The sequence below is a fragment of the Astyanax mexicanus genome, chromosome 2 (genome assembly GCF_023375975.1).
Source record: "Astyanax mexicanus isolate ESR-SI-001 chromosome 2, AstMex3_surface, whole genome shotgun sequence".
NCBI lineage: Eukaryota > Metazoa > Chordata > Actinopteri > Characiformes > Acestrorhamphidae > Astyanax > Astyanax mexicanus.
This window is the reverse complement of record NC_064409.1, coordinates 26,796,853-26,817,965: the sequence shown is the minus strand read 5'-3', so window position 1 is coordinate 26,817,965 and position 21,113 is coordinate 26,796,853. Positions and strand designations below refer to the sequence as shown.

Here is a 21,113-nt window from a genome sequence, read left to right as displayed (position 1 = left end):
GTGCTATGTTGATAGACACAGACCTTTGTTTACCAGAGTGAACAAAAATTCAATTGCCAGATCTTAGGAGGAAATACATATATATTTTTGACAGGCTGCGTGACAAGTAGAAAGTACCAAAACTTTTTTAAGCAGAACTACCAGATTTTCTTGCTTGATATTAAAACTGAATGTCTACGAACACTGAAAAAAAAGGCTTGATAATGAACTTATTACTGTATTTTTCGGACATTTACGTGCACCTATAAGGCGCTTTTTATGCGACTCTAGAACAGGGGTGTCACCATGTTTTTCTTCTATTTCAGTGGTGGTGATGGGGTAGCTAAAGTAAAGCTAAGCTAAGTGTACAAAACTGTAATTCTTTATATATATATATATATATATATATATATATATATATATATATACACAAATGTATATATATACACATACATATATATATATATATATATATATATATATATATATATATATATATATATATATATATATATATATATATATATTCTATTTTCAAATTAGCATTGGATGTTAATCTACACAGATTTATTTACAGTAAGCTTAGATTTCCAGATTTTCACTAAGGCTGAGCGCAGCAGCATTAGCATTATCTGCTAACTGCTAGCCGCAGATAGAGCTAGTAAATGCTGCCCGACAGAACTACACTGAGGAACCCTCAGTGTTCCAGTAAGCCAGGGCAATATTAGCTAGCAGTTTGTCCAACATAGCTTGTTTTAACACAGTAAACACACCGGCTACAGGCTGATATTACTCACCTCTGAACTGTAAAAGAGCTAGCACTTAGTGCGATTAGCAGCTAATACTAACGCTGCTCCAGCAGTGCTAGCCTGGGTTAGCAGCAGGCTACAGGCCGATAATACTAACCAAAAATGGTGAAAGAGCTAATGCTTATGCTGCTCCAGCAGTGTTAGCCAGGTTTAGCAGCAGGCTACCAGCTGATAATACTCACCTCTGAATGGCAAAAGAGCCAGCGCTTAGTGCAGTTAGCAGCTAATGCTAATGCTGCTCCAGCAGTGCTAGCCGGGATTAACAGCAGGCTACAGGCCTATAATACTCACCTCTGAATGGCCAAATAGTTGGTGCTTAGCGTGGTTAGTGGCTAATGCTAATACTGCTCCAGCCCCGGTACTGGAGAACTAAACTGAATCTCCTGTATAACACTGTACTTCAGCGGAGTGGCATTACTGCTCCTTACAAACTGTCTGCTAAAATTCATACATATTAGTGCATCAAAGTGGCACTAATGACTTTGGGTAAAATTAAAGGAATTTAGGTGCATCTTATAGTGTCAAACATACTGTAGTTAAATCAAGTGTGTTGAGAGAAGAGAAAGTACTAAATGTGCAGGACAGGGAGGTTCCAAGGCCAGGATTGAGAAACCCTGCTCTAGACAAAGAGTATTTATGTTTCTCTAACACAAGCAGCAACATTTCAGACCAAACCATTTGTATTAATCTCAAAGAAGCAAACAAAGAAAAAGTAAAACAACAATACAAACCATTTTGCTATCATCTCAAACAAGACAAAAGCATGCTTAAATACAAAAAAGGAAAAAAAGAGAAAAGTAACATTCCAGACAGGACATGCAGGGCAGACTCAATAATGACAGTCATGATTTCAACAGACAGCCTCAACGATTAGTACCATTATTTGTAAGCCATTCAATTGGAAAAAAGGATGAGGGGCTACATTACAATACAGTTCTTTTTTATTTCTTTCCCAGTGAAAATGCTTAATATGCTGTAGTGCAAAATGCTTAAGAAAATAATGGATGGTCAGTGTGAAACAGTTCAGGCAATTGCTGCATGCTGTAAACGTTACGATACATTAGCAAATCCAGCCCGAAAAGCGTAAAGTTTGTGTTTGCAGTTCAGATTTGGGATATAACTTCTTAGAATTAATTGTGGGTTGGATTAATTAAAAAGACAAATTATGTTTTCCCACATCAAATTGATGAACAAAAACAAAACACTCAAGTGCAGGTGGGTTAAAGAGCAGGCTGAAGTGACATACAAGTCCCGCTTTTTGTCATGACTTTTCTTTCGCTTTCTCTTTTGACCTTTCCCTTTGCCTTTTCTGGAAAAGAAACAAAAACAACAACAATGAAAAATAACTGAAATGTTGCAGATGATGCAACAGGTCAACCAAACAGTTAAAGCACGGAGGAAAAAAATAGCTGTTTATACACAGTAGAAGTATTAGCCAGCACAGCACACATTATGATTTATGACTATTCAGACATATTTCGAGTGCCTATGCTCTCATTCAAAACAAATGAAAGGACAAGCAAGAAAATGACACTATCGACAATAACACTGATGCTACTGATATTTCTGGAACATTCATTAGGGATTACATGAGCCACATGACATTATACATGACGTGAAAAATAAAAATGGAGAGTTAAAGTGCAATGAATAACTAAGTTAGCAGGGGCAGCTTAACCAATGGGAATCACTTGCGTATTTAATAGGGACATGAATACAAACACATTTTTAGTGCAAAGTCGATATATATATATTTAGAAAAATTCTAAAAAATTATTTCTACTTGTTTTCTATGGTATTGAGGGTACAGCCACAGCATTCATCAGGTATAAAACATATACAGAAATTGTGGTCCTTTACCTAGACCACACTAAAATGGCAGATTTGTAAAGAATTTAAAAAAGATTCACTGTGCTGTCAAATGGATAACACCGCTGACTGGCCATCAAACAAGGAACTGTACATGCTATTCTCTTTTACTGTGCGTTCAACACAGAAACTGTAGCAAAACAGAGCAGTTTATATATTCACAACTCAGGCTGTTGCTGAAATTTTGTTGGTAAAGGCAGGGTTTTGCAATATGTGCATTAACTTTCCCTGTCCACTCACATTACCCTTGGAAAAGGACAAAAATGGATCACTCAAAAGCTTCAAAACATATGGAATTTAACTTGTTTGAAACGGTTTAGATGTTAAGTAGCAGTAAATGAGAACAAGTGCAGACAGCTAACACAGTTCTAGATCTAACATTTATTATTCCATTTTTGAGGCAGAAACCTGCATCCTTTACGGAAATGTACACTCTTGAGAAGTGTTAAGGAGGCAGAAGGAACAAACAGAGCTTTATGTAGCTGTTGGTGTTGTAAACTTACAGAGTATATCAAGTGTAATATCAGATGAAATGGAGTCCTCCAAAAAGGACCACTAACACAATCCAGAGGAATTGGGAATAGCTATTTCAGTTACACACTCAGCTCTGGTCATGGTGGTGGTATAGCCACAATTTATAATGCAATGATAGGTATGACCCAAAACTCAGGATTTGATGCTAAGTCGTTTGAAGTTCTTATTCTTAAAGTAGCAGGCGTGTCGCCTGCTTCCAAAATGCAGCATTCATTTCTGCTAATAACACTGTATCGTCCTCCTGGACCATACTCAGACTTCATTAGTGAATTTGCTGACTTTCTAGCAGCAGTAACTCTTCTTTCTGATAAGGTCGTAATTGTTGTAGACTTTAATATCCACTTTGAAAAGAATCAGGATCCACTAAAGGTTGCGTTTAAATCAGTCTTAGATGCTCTAGGCTTTAAACAAAATGTTATTGACCCCACTCACTGATGTAGTCATACATTAGACTTGGGCTGGGCTAAGAATACAGTTACTCTTTCTCAACATGACTCAATGTCCGATCATTAATTAATTATGTTATTGTGTTAATTATATTAATTATGTTACTTAATTATTCTTAATCACAATATCTTCCTCCCACCCCGCTATATCATAAATAATTACTAATGCATTTATAAATAACCTCCCTGACTTAACGTATCTCCCTTCCGTCCCATGAACATGATCTCAAGCACATACAAAAGGTGCTCCGCTCTAACCTGGACCGCGTAGCGCCGACAAAAATAAAATAAATTAGGGATTAAAATCTAGGACCATGGTATAATGACCACATGCACATTAAAACAAAACGCTCATAACTTTGAACATAATGGTGACACACAAAACCAGAATGTTTCCGGCTCGCATGGTAGCATAGTGTGGACAGACTACAAAAAAGCCCTAATTAAAACAAAATCTCAGTATATCTCCACGCTTATTGAGAAAAACAGAGACAACTCTAGATTCCTTTTCAGTACTGTGGCAGTCAAAAACAAACTAGCTCCGTTATCCCTGCTGACATTGATAGTAATGATTTCATGAAGTTCTTTGATGACAAAATTAATAACATAGACACAAAATTCAGTGTCATTCCCAAAACTTAGCAATAGATACTGATGAATGCTTCTCCAGCTCTGAGGCACACTTAGAGAATTTCAGCCCGGTTACAGAAAAAGATTTACTTAGTGTAATTAGCTCATCAAAATTGACATCATGTATATTAGATCCAGTACCCACACAATTACTTAAACAGGCACTGCCAAAAGTGGGTTTGCTCAAGCTTTTGAATAATGTCTCATCTCAATTTCTGTAATGTTTCTCTTACTGTTGCCCTTCTAACTATTGCTTTTAAAGCTTATCCAGCAAATATAAACCCTGCCCAAATCATCTGCTTTCTCTTTCTCTCCCTCATGTCCTGAGCTGCTGCCTCCAAGTGCCCATCCCACTCCAGCAGAGTTTTATAAAACCATTCTAACCCTTTTTCTTCCCTTTCCTCTCTGTTCTCTCTCTCTCTCTCTATCTCTCTTACATGTATGGAGATGCCCTGTTCCTGATGTTCCCAGCCTGGCTCTCCACTGCCTGCTTTGTTGTTCTCCGGCTCTGCAACCCTGCACTGATCAGCATTAACACACTTAGAATCTGTTTCTATATTAGCCACAGCTCTATAGTTTGTGTCCATCACATTCTTATATTCATAATTTAGTACCTGTTACATTAGCTATAGCTCACATTAAATCTCTGTACTGTTTTGTTCTGTTATTTGTTTGTTGTTTGTTTGTACTGAGCGGGTCAACCCGAGTAGGATGGGTTCCTCGGACTGAGTCTTGGTTCCTTTCAAGGTTTCTTGCTCTTAAAGGGATTTTTTTCTTGCCACTGTGTCACCATAAAACTGGCATCTCTGTGGTGCTGCTCATAAGAGGCATGGACCTGTTTTTCTCTGTAAAGCGGCTTTGTGACAACTTTTGTTGTAAAAAGCGCTAAAAAAATTAAATTGAATTGAATTGATATCTATATAAACTAGGACTTAGGCATTTCTGATAGTAATGCATCATGAAACACAAGATGATACTAAATCAATGTTATTTTTAATCAGCAGATTCACAAAGGCACGTATGAAACAATCGCATAATTAATAAGAATAAATACAGTTCCAATCATATGTTCTTGGCAGCAATAAGACAACTACTTTAAACCTATTCCAAATACAAAATGGGATAGCAGTACCGTTGACGACCTCAAATCGAAATCGTGATTAATTGAACACTTTATCTTGATTTAGATTAATTCATCATTTATCTCAATCGGCTCAGTGGCCAAAGCTGTCAATTTTCTCCACATGCTGTACATGTTGCAGACTGGATGTACATGACTGCATACAGTACATGGTAGTAAGAAATGTATTAACCGTAGGGCTGTGCATTTTGATCAAAGTTTTGCATTTAATATTGTGAGTTACTCTAATCTGAAAATATTTTAAAGTAACAAGTACTTTACACATAACTATCTCCAATTCAGTAATCAGATTACTTATCAAAGTCAATGTGCATTACTTTTTTTTGTCATTTTCCTTAGTAAAAATTATTGTAGCAAGCCTCCCTCTCTGCACACACACACACACACACACCCACACACACACACACACACAGTTTGTATCAGATAAACATGATCAATATCTGCGCACATATACACAGAAAGATTGAAATGTCCCATAATGACATGTATAATTGTGTATGACAATAAAAAAAATAAGTATAATAATAATTTGCAAGCAACTAAGTTACTTAAAAAGAAGCAATCCATAAAGTAACTATGTTATTTTCTTAAGAAGTAATCAAAAAGTACTTACAGGATTACTTTTTCAAAGTACCTATGCCATCAATGGCAGAAACACATCTTAAGAAAGGTGGGACAGGGCCATGTAAAGATGATCAATTGCTGGATTTGCCTGATGAGGAATTGTTGCTGCTAAATTTTCCTGGGTCTTTGTCTGAATCTCTGATGTATAATGTGCCAAATGTTTTTTGCTGGTAAATGACCTAGACTGCAGGGTGGCCAGTTCAACACCTGGACTTCTACAAACCCATGCTTTTGTAATAGATGCAGTTTAGTATTGTCCTACTGAAATATGCAAGGCTTTTCCTGAAGGAGATGTTGTCTTCATAGGAAGCACATGTTCAGCATTGAAGGGGCCTTTCCAGATGTGTAAGCTGCCCACACCATAGGTACTAATGCAAACCCATATCATCAGAGATGCTGGCTATTAATCTCTGTGCTGATAACAAGCTGTATTGTCCCTCTTCTCTTTAGTCGACAGGGCACAGTGTTTATTCCTTTATTATTTAGATTTTCATTCTTTTAAAAATAATAAAAACAATTATGGCCACAGAACAGGTTTTCTAGTTTGCCTTAGTCCATTTAACATTAATTTTGGCTCAGGGAAGACTGCATTTCTGAATTGTGTTGACAAAATGCTTTTCTTTGCCTGATACAGCTTAAATCTGTATTATACATCTTTTTAATGCAGTGGCACCTGATAATGCGAAGAACACCGATCTAAATATTGAATGTTGTCCTTGTCCACAGAGATTCCACTAGATTATCTAAATTTGATGATATTATGAGAGACTCCAACTCCTTAAAATGCTCATGTGAGTTGTGTGCAAATCGCTCCTCCAACTGTTTATTAGTACCACTTATTTTTCCAGCCTCTCTTGGATATAAACTATTGGAATTGCATAACTGCACAATAGTGAAGCTGTAGATATAAACACTTTCTAACTTGTTTCTTCTTTCTGATGGAGTGTGGTAAAACAATCTCTGATTTGCAATATATGCATTAACTTTTCACACCTACACATCTGACACACCTACACCATTTGCTCAGCACAAAAAAAAACATAGCAGTATGAATTGAACAAGTTACTTGAATTTTTTTATAAAATTAAGTATTTTTCCCAGTAAATACACTACACGTTATCATCGCCCACGTCCTTGTGTGAGTTCGTAGCTCATTGCGGGGCATAAAATCCGACAATCTGACACTTTGAGTGATTGTAGCGCGATTGTGCTCAGAAAAACGCAAAAAGAAAAGGAAGAAGCGACTGTGGGTTTGCTCCTGGATGACCCAAAGAGGACGTCACAGGCTTTGTGAACTGCAGAGAGAACATGAGGTAAAGATGTAGCTACTTTAGCTAGGTTTCAGTGCATGTAAACAGAATAATTGGATAAATAGAATAAATAGGTAAAGAACAAAAAGAATAAAGGCAGGGGTATTGTTGCCACAGCTCAAGAAACTTTTCTTCTGTTTTGCTGGTCCAGCAAACTGCAGGAGCACTGTCCTGCTTTCTTTTCCCATGCTTACATCTGTGTGCCACAGAAAGCTCTGTGTTGCTCACGTCAAATAACTGCTCTTTGACTGTGTCAAATCGGGCTACATTCATGTAGCCTGATTCGGGCATAAGCATGTTAACCAGACAGAGGAGAAGAGAACTGTCTGAGAACTTGAGAACCAACATTATGGAAAAATATCAACAATACAAGTTCAGCTTCATAGATCTTAATGTACCTTTGTCCACAGTGCACAACATAATCAAGAAGTTTACAACCCCTGGCACTGTAGCTAACCTCCCACATCATGAAAGGTTGCAACACAGGATAGTCCGGATAGTGGATAAGCAGCCCCAATTAAGTTACACAGAAATTTAAGCTGTCCTTCAGGCTCAGGGTGCATCAGTGTCAGGGTGAACAGTCTGTCGATATTTGAATGAAATAAAATACTCTTGCAGGGGTAGGACCCCATTGCTGACACAGCAATATAAAAAAAAAGCTAAAAGGTAGATTGCCAAAATGTAAGTATGCAAAAGTAAGCCAATATCCCTCTGAATAAAGTGTCTTATGAACAGATGAAACCAAGATAGAGGTACAGCTCTCAGAGGATCGATTTCAGTTCCTTTTAGTTCAAATGGTGAACGACCAAATATCAGGTTGAGCGTGCCAATTCCCAGCCTGCTCTTTTGGGATGCCGAACCACTGACATCAATAACCTTCTGCTTTGGGTCATTATCAGTTTAGTTTCATCTTTACTTAAATTCGCAGAAAAAATGTTTTTTGTAGATTTCTGAGTTTACATCAAAGAAAATTAATGAGCTCATCTCAGAATAAGACATGCAAGCCCAAATCATAATACTACCTCCACTGTGTTTCATAGATGAGCTGGTATGTCATGAGCAGATATTTTCTTTCTCTAAACTTTAGCCTTTCCATTACATTGTAAATGTTAATCTATGTCTCAACAGTCCATAGGCTTTGCTCTGTACTTCTTGGTAAATTTCAGTCTGTCTTTCTATTCACCTCATTAATAGTGGTATTCATCTTCTGGTAAAGCCTCTGTATTTTTGTTTAGTAAGTGTTCTGTAAACATTAGATTTTGATACCTTCACTCCTGCCCTCTGGAGGTTGTTGCTGATGTCACTAACAATTGTTTTATGGTTTTTATTTCAGCACTGTTTTAACATCAGCTGCTGTGGTTTTCCTTGCGGTTCATCACCTGTTGTTTAGTACAGTAGTGGCGAATTTTTTCTTCAGGGCATTCTAAACTTTTGTTCTGCCTATAATATACACTGCTCAAAAAAATAAATAAACACTTAAACACAATATAACTCCAAGTAAATCAAACTGTCCACTTAGGAGTCAACACTGATTGACAATCAATTTCACCTGCTGTTGTGCAAATAGACAACAGGTGGAAATTATTTTTAGCAAGACACAACAAAGGAGTGGTTCTGCAGGTGGGGACCACAGACCACTTCTCAGTGCCTATGTTTCTGGCTGATGTTTTAGTCAATTTTGAATGTTGGTGGGGCTTTTACACTTGTGGTAGCATGAGACAGACTCTACAACCCACAGAAGTTACTCAGGTAGTGCAGCTCATCCAGGATGGCACATCAATGCGAGCTGTGGCAAGGTTTGCTGTGTCACTGTCACAGTGTCCAGAGCATGGAGCAGATACCAGAAGACAGGCCAGTATACCAGGAGACATGGAGGAGCCTGTAGGAGGGCAACAACAGCAGGAACGCCACCTCCTTCTTCGTGCAAGAAGGAAAAGGAGGAGCAGTGCAGAGCCCTGCAAAATGACCTCCAGCAGGCCACTTATATGAGGGTGGTATGAGGGCCCGACTGTAGTGTGTTTTTTCACTTTAATTTTGTGTGTGACTCCAAATCCAGGCCTCCATTGGTTAATACATTTCATTACCATTGATGATTTTGTGTAATTTTGTTGTCAGCACACTAAACTTTGTACAGAACAAAGTATTTAATGAGAATAGTTCATTTATTCAGATCTAGGATGTGTTATTTAAGTATTTTTTTTAAAGCAGTGTATGATATAATCTGAAACTGAGCGCTGTTTATCATTTAAATGATTAATGTATCAGTATACATCTGGGAAACAAAACACACCTGAAAGTCACATGTTTCAATACTTTTTCTCACAAAAAAATGGGTTGGTTCAGACAGAAGGTGCTGTCTTTGGACCTGTGTATTAGATACAGATGTGAACACCTGGAAATAAAGGATGAAATGTTGATCTTTTGTCTCATATTAATCTTTCAACGGCAAATTCAAATGTTTTCAGTCTACAGCAGAAATAATGGGATTGAACTCACTGTTCCAAAACTTTTGGAGGGCACTGTATATCACTAAAAGCTTTAGTTTCTAGTGAGAGCATAGGATTAAGGGGAAAAGGTTGGGTTTGATTCACTGTCACTGGTTAGTGACTCACAATCACAGCCTATTTTTGGATGTTTGTTGCATCCAGTCAAGTGCTGAATAGGGCAGAGCCAAGGTGAGCAGAGGTGACTTGAGCTGATAGGGGTAGAAGTGAGCAGAGGTGAACCAATAGGAGCTTAGATGTGTAGAGTCAGTTGAGACGAGCTGAATAAAATACGGTTATTTGAATCGAGTAGAGTGAAACTGATCAGAGCGGAGTTGATTAATGTAGTAACTAAGGTGATCTAAGTCCATTTGAAAAAAACAGAGTTGAGCAGGAAAAAAAATAATTAAGTTTAATTCAGGTAATTTAAATGTATTACATCATAAAACATATGTTATTACACATATTATGTTGCATAGCTCAACGAATGTTGTTCCGAAGCAGTTTTACAGAGACCTGGACCCAAGCCTTTTGACTAAGCACAATGTGACAGAAGCAAGAGACATAAACATTAAGAAGAACCAAGACTTGAAAGATGAACCCATGCTCCTCTGGCAAACACAGGACAGCACAACATAGAACAACAAAAGGAAGAACAAAAGAATCACAGTATAATGAGATCAGTTGATCTAAGTAGCGCTGAACTGACTAAATTCGAGAAGAGCTAAATCTGTTTAAGGTGTTCTGAATATTTAGGCAAATGGAGCAGTTGAGTTCAAAGGAGCGGAGCTGAGGTAAACTGAGGTAGTTGACTTGACTTAAGTGAAACTAAGAGCATCTGTATTGAGTAGAGTGGAAAAGAACCGTGGAAAAGAAAGCAGGCAGCTGCCACAAGGTAGGGCAGACCAGAAGAGGGAGCAAGTAACCGTGAGAAAAGTGATAGTCCCATACTGCTTGGGATAAAGGGAAGTGACATCATCACACTGAACACGCAAAACTGTGCTAGCCAGGCCGGAAAATGGCGACAGACCAATCTGGACAGTTTGATCCGATTGACCAAAGCAAGCAGTTAATGGAAGGAAATCCATCAACATAAGAGGGTTGAATCTTTTTCGTACAGTGGAATGGGCTAAAGCCCTTTCAGTTCCTGGTGAGAACCCCTTGTTTTACTTTTGCCACTCACAAATTTGTAATATTGAACCATTTTTCTCAAAAAATAACAACAATCTAAATTGTTTTATATCAAATGTATGCCAAAGTATTATTAACTGAAACATTTTAAAGTAATATTTACCAATCATTCGACAGAAAGTTTTCATCTTTGCAATTTCACAGCATTTCCTTCAACATTCAGATCTTCATGACCCAGAAAATTCTATTACACACTCAACTAAAGACATCTTAAGCCAGTTATGAAAACATATCTACATGTGTTGACACCCACAATGAGTAAGACAAGGGTCAACAACTCTGCTCCTGGAGAACTACCATCCTGCTGGTTACACCTCCACCCAAAATCTAAAACCACATTAAACTGTTCAAGCACTTCTTGAGCTAGTAATTTGATGGATCATGTAGAATTAAGTAGTGGTTGAAAAATCTTATGGAACGAAGCTCTCCAAGAGAGGGGCTGTTGACCCCTAGAGTCAAGAATGTCTCCTCTCTGAGACCACTAACATCGGAGGCTCTAGACTCCAAGCTCAAGGTGTGTGCTTTGTGTTAGTGATGATACTGATGTCTGATGATGTGCAACACAAACTAACATGCCACCACTATATCACTGACTCTTCAGTGCTGAGTGAACCATCACCCAAATAACAACTGCTCTTTGGTGGTCCTGTGGGTTTCTGAGCATCGTAGAAGATGAAAGAAGGATAATAATTTATGCATAGAAACAAAAAGACAAATAGAACTACAAATGTGGTAAATGGAGCTGATTAAATGGACAATGAGCGTACACAGTGTTAAAGTTATGGCTGATCGATGTATTTATGGATGTGTAATACTTGTAATTTGAATTCCACTGTTCAGTCATAGGCTAGTCTGCATAATACTAATAACCAATCATCTATATTACAAAACATGACTATATATGGCATCTCTTTAGATGTGGACATTATGCAAATAAAGATAGACAGAAGCAGGAATAAAATCATTACAGAGACCAAAGAGACCACTTGACCTGCACTTACTTTTCTGTCTTTTCCTGAATGTCTTTCTTTAGCCTGAAACAAAACAGAAAACAGAGAAAGACATTATCTTAACCTGTTTTGTTTTGTCTGAATTTTAAGACATAAAAATATAACTAGATCTGAGGCAAATCAGGCAAACAGTGTTCTATGACCAAATAAAAGACTGTTTCCATATCAACAGTACAGCCCTGAGTTTGACATTGGTCACAAAAAATGTTCAACATGCGCAAATAAAGCAGGGAAGATTAAAAGAAATCAACATTAGTAGTATCTGAGTTAAAACTATGACTATATTTAGAAATAGTCTGTACAGTAAAAGTGCATACCTGCATTGACATTCCGCATGCTCCGTGAAACTCATTAAAGATATGCCTTTGTTACGCAGAGGTTTTAATCGTTGTATCTACAAGGGAGACAGAACTTGGCATTACAAAATCATATTAAAACACACACATTTGTCTTGGACACACCTATGAGATACCCATTAGAACGGTAAGAAACAACACTACACAAAATGGATGCTCAGGAATGCATTCAATTTCATTTGACATCAGTATACACATAAAAAATATATAATCACTTATACCAAGTTTATTAAAGTGTGAACATTTCACATATTTTCTATTCTTCCTCCTACATAGTGAATTCATTTAAAAGTAGTAAGAAATAAACATAGAAAAGAAACAGATGATACATCAAAGATACAGTAGTGGGCTATTAATTAGCTTGAGACCCCATTAATATGTACATACATAATTTTTTTCTTTTGGGGTGAGCATTTCAGATACTCAAAAACTCTGTACACTCCAAATTTTGGAAAAGGCTATAAGCTCACCAAAAAACAATGCCCAAAAACAATGTTTGGGATAAACCTGATCCAGAGGATATTAAATTTGGTATAATAACGGATTTCACAATAGCAGACAATGATTACTTGGTTGTATCTGACAACCAAACTTTCACACAGTGTTTTGAGGGGCTTATATAACAGGTGTACTGCTCTTTGATCTGATGTTGCTATTTTGTATACGTGTTGTGCCATCTACAGTTTCAAGGCAATTCCAAAATGCTGGAAAACTCTTTAGAGATAGATTTGCAAGACTTTTTCAGTCTGATAAGACTCAATCAAAATTCTCAGGTCCCCCTGTTTGTGTGCACTGTGGAAATGTTTTATCTTTAAATAAAACAGGAAGTCCATTCATACTTAATTATCATGTCATGATAAAAGACTTAACCCTAACTTTACCTTCAATTTATCCCAAATGTTTCCACATTTTTGTGTGTAATACATCATAAATGGATCATTTTGATTAAAAATATTTGACCAAGTTTAAATTAGTCAAAATAAGGTATTGAAGTGGAGTGGGTTCTCTTCAGCAGGGCACAGCTGCAGAAGTAGGAGGAGGGGGTTCTGCATTTATTAAAACTTTTGCATCTCCCAGTGGTGGATTTACAACAATTTTGCCATTATTTTGTGATCCAATGTTAACCAGGAATCTTATATTTAAACCCAGTTGGAAAAACAATATTGTTGAGCTTGTGGAATATTTTTTGATGTGTTACTGTTTTTAAAAATGTGTAGCACCAGTAGCTAATGTTTGCATGCATTAAAACCAGTTCAGAGGTCCTCAGGTGGATATGTATATTAAGTTTGGGCAGTCAAATGCTTCCTGCATTCTGATTGGTTGTTGGTGGCTAGAACATGGACTAGGATATGTCATATCAATCAGACAAAATGTGTTTGTGTAACATTAACTTGCATGTTACAGCACCACCTAGTACTGCAGTTAATCCATATAGACTATTTGGCCTTGAAGTTTCATAACAATTGTTGCGATAAGTTAGAGTAAGTAACTGTGTGCTTTATGCTTGTTTATGCATGTTTTTGACATTTGGCAACAAAAATGTATAGAAATAATATTGTTGTGATCAATTTAAGCTTTTAGGTTTATTTGATACAAGGTTTGCGTATGTAGGACAAAATCCAGAGATTAGGTTGAGCTGACACATTGGTGTGGTTTTACCTATTATGCAAATGATCTGAAAAACTACATACAGTAAGCAGCGCTATATGGTTCCTAAAACTGAAGTAATCAGTTCATATGTTGTAGGAGATATGGGCTTTGAAATCTGACACTTTGCTATGGCACCACTATTAATCCAATTGGGCTACAATCGAGCACTTAAGTAGCAGGAAGGACCAGTACCTGATGACAAAACCATGTCCATACAAATTATGGATTGATCTGTGCACTTTTTTAATAGAGAGAGAAAAAAAGAAATGTACTTATATTTAAAAAAAAATCTGAAGAAAATATCAGTATTTTAAAAAGGAAAAAAGTTAATGTGTATGTGTGTATATATATACACACATACACATTTTGGGCACTATAAATGTGATATTAACTTTATATATATATATATATTTCTGAAAATTAAAATTTTCAGTTGAGATCGTCATTACTATTTTGACGTCATATACTAACAACTGCATCATTGGTGGTATGCTAGCGCTGTAACGTAAACAGACCTGAAAACCAGGAAAGACAACGTCGAAACTGGCAAAAGTCAGAAAGTCAGCACAGACACAACTTCTATCTTCACCTGCGTCTCTCAGTCAACATACCTAATCATGTTAGTCTGCCTTCGATAGGCATGCAGAAACATTCCTCTAAAGCCCTGACTCAAATCACTACCTCAAAATGTCATAAAACAGCATCATCTCCACTGAAAATAGTGCATAATATATTCAACCAAGCAACACTGTTTCACTGCACATTTTTTGCACTATAAGGCGCATTTAAAATCCTTTAATTTTCCCCAAAAATCGTCAGTGCGTCTTTTAATCCGGTGCAACTTATGAATGATTTCTACCAGACAGGTTGTAAGGAACAGTAAATCCACTCCGCTGAAGTGCAGAGTTATACAGGAGTTTCAGTTTAGTTCTCCAGCACTGAGACTGAAACAGTATTAGCATTATCCACAAAACGCACTAGCGCTAGCTTTTTCGCCATTCAGAGGTGAGTATTATCTGGTAGAATGTCAGACGGCATTTATTTGCACTAACCATGGCTAGCAGTTAGCACTAGCTGCAGTTGCACCCAACCTTAGTGGAAATCTGAAAATCTAAGCTTACTGTAAATAAACTGAAGTGCTTTACTTACACAAACAGTTTTCAGCAGATAAATCAGTGTACATTAACATCTAGTGCTCGTTTGAATGTTTTTATATGCGTCTTATAATCTGGTGTTCCCTATGTATGAAAATAAACGTTATGCTATATGCAGTCAAGGTATACATTTCATTTCAGATATTTTTACATTGCAAATAATGACATCAAATTTTAATCGCTTAAGTGGAAAGTGTCACTATACGCTTAAAGAACAACAGTTTGCACAAAGTCCCTGTAGTTACTGAATAAAAAGCCTTAGTGTGTCATAAGCTTTGGGCTAAACTCCAGTAAATGAAGTGGATAGCATCTTGCTTCCACACATAGTGGTTCAAAAACTGCTATGGTGTTTACTCTGTTACACAGTATTAGATGTAATCAGGTGATTAAAACAAAAACAATAAACATTTAAATACAGGAAAGGGGAAGTAAAAAATGCAAAACAAAAAAAACATGCATAACAGAACTTCTCAGGCTTCTGAGATTTTTTTCTCACTAGTTCTCTGACCTCCATGGTGATATTGTACGTAATTGTTGGCGTGCACTCCAGCATCTCGTCATTGCAACAGCCAGCACAGCGCATTAGAACCACACAGGATGGAATGAAGATGTGCTCAATGTCGTCTGGATACTCCTGCTGGACCTCAACTAGCACCTCCCGCGGCCGACACATTGACTTATTGTATACCTCAGTAAAGGACACCACTGCAGGGGGACAGAGAAACACATTCACCTCTACTATAATCAAATTGCCAAAAAAATGCAATGTAACAAAAAAGAATCAAATTATCACAAGTGTAAGCTCACTGAAATAAAGACTGAGAAGACTGCACTTAAGAAAATAAAAGCAGGATGTGGCATGCTTCTTTTTCTCCATCTTATGTCTTCAGAGGCTTGTAGACATGACCAACATGGCCTAAAATAGGGATGCACCGAATCCAAATAAAGTAAAACATCTGGCCAATGGTTGAATGCGAAATATTTAACCCTTTTTACAGTTTTCTATTCATTTTGCTACTTTTTTCATAAATTAAATATTCTAAAAGGTTTTGTCTTGCTTTTTAAAGAAAAAAGCAGTTTAAAACTACAAATCAGATTTTTTTTAAACAACTGAACATTAACATCCAGCACACATACCAACAAGAACAATACAGTCTAAAAGGCAGCCAGCTTTTTAGTAAACAAACAAATGCTATGTCGTCTCAGCTAACAATTACTCTAGTCCTGTACAGCTTGTATCTCTTAGCTGGAAAACACAATTTATAAAAGCAGTAACCAATACCAAGTGCATGGTCTCAGCTGCTGAAAAAAAGTCTTAAAATAAACTTTGCAATTTGACATTCAAAATGTATAAGTCATTGGGTCCCACTTTATAATAAGTGTCCCTAAGTACTATGTAGTTACACGGTAACAATCCATGTAACTACAATGTAACTATTAATGAAGTACACATAGTTACCGATTAACTACAGAGGTACAGGTTATGTAACTACACATGTGTATTAAGCTTAATTTTGACTTGTGTAAGTACACATGTGTACCAGGGTGAGTGTAGTGTGAATCAGCCCTAATTACATACTAGACAGTAGCTGTTGGACAAGTTTATACTCAACTTATCAGACACACTATTACACTTGTGTAAGTACACTTGCTCTATTATTTGTGTGAGTATACTCACCCTGGTACACGTGTACTTACACAAGTCAAAATTAACTTTAATACACATGTGTAGTTACATAACCTGTACCTCTGTAGTTAATCGGTAACTATGTGTACTTCATTAATAGTTACATTGTAGTTACATGGATTGTTACCGTGTAACTACATAGTACTTAGGGACACTTATTATAAAGTGGGACCAGTCATTGTTTGATCTAAATAATTTATTTTCACAGATGTGGACAAACACTAAAGGGATTTTTTTGCCATTGAAGAATATTCAGTGCATCCCTAATCTAAAGTGTGTCCTCCTCTGTACAGTAAATAAGTGTACCTTTGAATCTAGCAGCGGTGTTTGTGACAGTGAGACAGAAGGGAAACTGGTGATGGATGATATCATTTATATCACAATATACTTCTTAAAGAGTTCATTTCATCACTTTTCATTTATTGTTTTGTATGAATGAGTAGCCGTTTTTTTGTGAAAACAGTGCTTCGGTGCTCCTGTTTCAGTTAGGTGAAGGAGCGGGTGGGGAAAAATGCAAATGTTTAGTCTCTGACTGGCTAACAATTGTGATGCTCCTTCCAAGGCCCTGCAGAGGCCAAGAATCCTGATGTACGTATTGTCATCGGGGGCTTCTCCTGATTCACACGTGTTTCTGTCTATTTTCTTTTACTGGCTAATGCAGGTAATGGGGGGGGGGGGGGGGGTGTTAAAGAACAGTTTAAAACTTCAATTTCAATGCAATTTCAATATATTTGACATAATTCTGATACTAATGTGAACAGTATAAAACAGTATAAACACCTGTGGTGTACATCATGCACTGACACTGCAAGAATACAGTAGTGTTTAATGTTCTGCTGTTTTTGCTTAGCTTAAATGCACTGAGAAAATTTCCCTGTAATGAACATCAGCCAGTAACAAGTGCTGTAAATACTGTCTCTTACAACTCTCAACTTTTATGAACTGATGTAATCTTATGCACTTAACATTTAAAAAGAATTAATAGGGACAGTCACACATGCCAGAGAATATGTCAGCAGATTTTAAGCTACTCAAATATGTCTTAAAGTGTAACTACACTCCAAGACATTTTACATTAATAGCTGAAATATAAAGATGTCCTGGCCACTTTTTTTGCCGCCCCAGAGTAATTTGATACCGATACAAAACAAAACCGAGTCCCAAACTGATACTTTAGCAATACAATAAAAAAAAGAACACATCCAATTTGGCCCTTAGGGTTTTTTAAATAAATCTTTAATTATTATTGAAACAATGATATCAAAACTATTTCATCACGGAATAAATACATTCTAAACAGCTACATAAATGATTTTAAATTTTTATTGATTTATTAAATCAAGTATGACAAATACCTTGTTACAATTCTCATGCAACTAAGTTTAAAAATAAACTATTAAATTGCATTTTACAAAATTTTGTTAAAAATGTTGTGTTTAAAATCTGTTAAAATAATGGCCAAGAAGTTCAATATTACAACTCTGATATTTGTTCCTATGTATTGACTTAACAGGGGGGGGGGGGGGGGGGGGACTAATTAAGGGGCAAGCACACGCCCTCAACAGACACGTGCCATTTCTTAATCTGCCATCTTGTCTGTACTTGTATGCTTGTGGACTCGAGAACTGTCATCAGTCATAGACTTGTGTGGACTTTTTATAGTCCAATAACTCAATACACCTCGCAGCAGTATGGGCGGAGGAGAAAGTACCTACCTGTTAGGTATTCCTTTATAAAATAGTGCTGCTGTATGATAAAATAAAAGTTAGTTTTTTTTAGGTGAGAATGTAGTGTTTTAGACCTCAGATATGTGGTTTACTTGATAAAAAAAGCGACTATGTATAAATGTTTTCGGAACAACGCTTTCTGCTCCACTTAGAGGGTGACGTCATTAAGTACACAGCTGTTCAAATTACAGAATTAAAATCCCACATCCTCCCGTTATCAGGAGTATGCACGTGCGAGTCAAACCTACCACGTCCGTACTGGCCAAGTACAGCAGTCCAAACTTGTGTACTCCATATTAAAAAAAGGCCATGGAAGGAGAGAGAAGTGTGTTAGCAGTGCTGTGGCTAATGGTACTGTACAGAGTCGTTCAGTGCATTTTTAATCTCAAACCTGACTATATTTATCCACCCCACTCGCGCTGCCTGAATAGTACGCCACTCGCAGTGCAGTCATCTCAACTGCACTGTATTTTACTGTGGGGTGCTGTGAATGTTCAAAAGCAAATCACAATGCACAGGGATTGCATCTCGAGGCAGAATTCGTGCCAAAACAAAATGTAATCACCGGCCAATCAGAAACCATCCATTAACTGTCAAGACCCGCTTTACCCGTCAGGGTCATGGCTACGGTGGGTGGTGTGGGAGGGCATCGGGCGGAAGGCAGTATACTCCCTGGAGAGGCTGCCAATCCATCCCAGGGCAGACAGACACACAAACACATGCACTCACACAGTCACACCCAGTTAGCCTGAATGTGCTGTCTTAGGACTGAGGCTCCTGGGCTCATAAGCAGCATTCGCGCTGGACCAAACATACTGTATCTGTGGAGGAAGCACACCGAGGCTCAGAAAAAAAATGTCAGCGTGAAAATACCCCAAGCATGAGAACCGAGAATGTGTTAAAATCTACTCTGAAAATCACGCAGTCATCTGTACCTGTGCCAGCCTTCATTTATATAAGTATAGTGTTTATTTCCTCTTATTTCCTGTCGCGAAAGACATTTTCCTGGGTTTAATGTACAACTGAGTGCTCGCTTCTGATTATTTTTTTTTAATCCCTGCCTAAATTTCAGCATTGGGTTCTGATTAGACATTAATTACATTTCATTTTGGTACGTAAACAGCGCTGCTCCGAGATGGAATGCAATCCCTGCGCATTGTGATTTGCTTTTGAACATTCGCAGCACCACACAGTGGAATACAATGCAATTGAGCTGATTGCATTTTAAGTGACAATTATGACACAAATTAGGGTTTGGTTTTGAAAATGCAAATTCTTGTGTATTATTTTTAATAAAGAGATCAAGTGCAGTGAAATATAATGCAATCATGGTTTTGCATTTCATTTCAGCATGTTTTCTGCATGTTAGTGAGAAAAATCAGTGATAAATCAGTGATCTGGATCTTTTCCACCCGATTCTGATCTGACTCGACTTCCGATCACACGATCGGATAGGGGTCATTCTGAAATGTATTGCTCTGCAACGATAAAAAAAACAGCTCTGCTTACATGATTAAATTAAATGCACAGTTGCTTTTAGAACATATATTTTCATTAATGCAATCTGGCCTGAGGATTTTTACTATAATGGTGGAGAAGCAGCAATGCAGCTGGCTAATGAGGAACTTGTGATGCTAACATTTTTTTAGCTGAACTAATAGCTAATTTTTAATAACATATAGATGGCAGTGTGCTGGATAGAATGGGTTTGTTGTTTCACTCAAGTCTTAGTTGAGCCCAGAACACTAGAATGTATCTTAGAGACGGTCGGTTTCAACAGTGTTTGGGGCAGTGTAGCCACAATCCACCCTGCCTCAGCAGGTTTGAAGCATGTTATTACTGATGCAAACTATTTTTTTGAGCTGAATTAATAAAGTTTGTCATATGATTGTGTATGATGTATGTAACTGAGGTCTTACGTTATAAATACCAGCATGTAGATGACAGCTTAATTCAGCCCTCTGACAAAGTTATATTGAAATATGTACCACAGTTACTGAAATATGTTCTATTGCAATAAATATTGATATTAAATTATTGTACAGCTTTAAGGGAAACCATGCAGTCATGATTTAACAAGCAAAAGAAAATATCAATACAAATCCCACAAGGAAATATTTTCCAAAGATAAACTAATGAGAATTAGGGCTGGACAATAAATCTTATGAGTGTGCATGTGCAACAGTAACATCGCAGGACATTTAATGTCAATTAACACAAAATGAACCATACACATCCTGCTTGCTTAATAGCAAAAGATTTTTTGCCCTGTTCTTGATTCCTGTTTTAATCACAGGCAGGTTTTATCTGCAAATAATGATTTATTTTATTCTAATATTCAATATATAGAGGGCATAGAGAGTGATGTTAGATCACTGAGAATGATGTGACACCACGTTCATTCTAATCTGGGAAAAGTATATTTTTCTTAAACACCATCATGAACGTACCATCATGTGTACTTCCTCCACTCTCTTTGGGGATGTAGGCACTCTGTGGAGGAAAAAAGTAAA

At 37.1% G+C, this 21,113-nt stretch overlaps 1 protein-coding gene across 2 annotated transcripts in view; it reads right to left on the bottom strand.

Moving 5' to 3' along the window:
* vegfab (vascular endothelial growth factor Ab) overlaps positions 1–21,113 on the bottom strand; it is a 41,635-nt gene that overhangs the window by 13,158 nt on the left and 7,364 nt on the right. The window contains exons 2-6 of one of the 2 annotated variants that reach the window (XM_022663943.2): positions 21,051–21,093; positions 15,695–15,891; positions 12,344–12,420; positions 12,018–12,050; positions 2,035–2,097 (exon numbers count right to left, since the gene is read on the bottom strand). In XM_022663943.2, coding sequence (XP_022519664.1) covers positions 2,035–2,097; positions 12,018–12,050; positions 12,344–12,420; positions 15,695–15,891; positions 21,051–21,093 — 413 coding nt within the window. The remainder of the gene's footprint in view (positions 1–2,034; positions 2,098–12,017; positions 12,051–12,343; positions 12,421–15,694; positions 15,892–21,050; positions 21,094–21,113) is intronic. The other variant, XM_022663944.2, reaches the window with a different exon arrangement.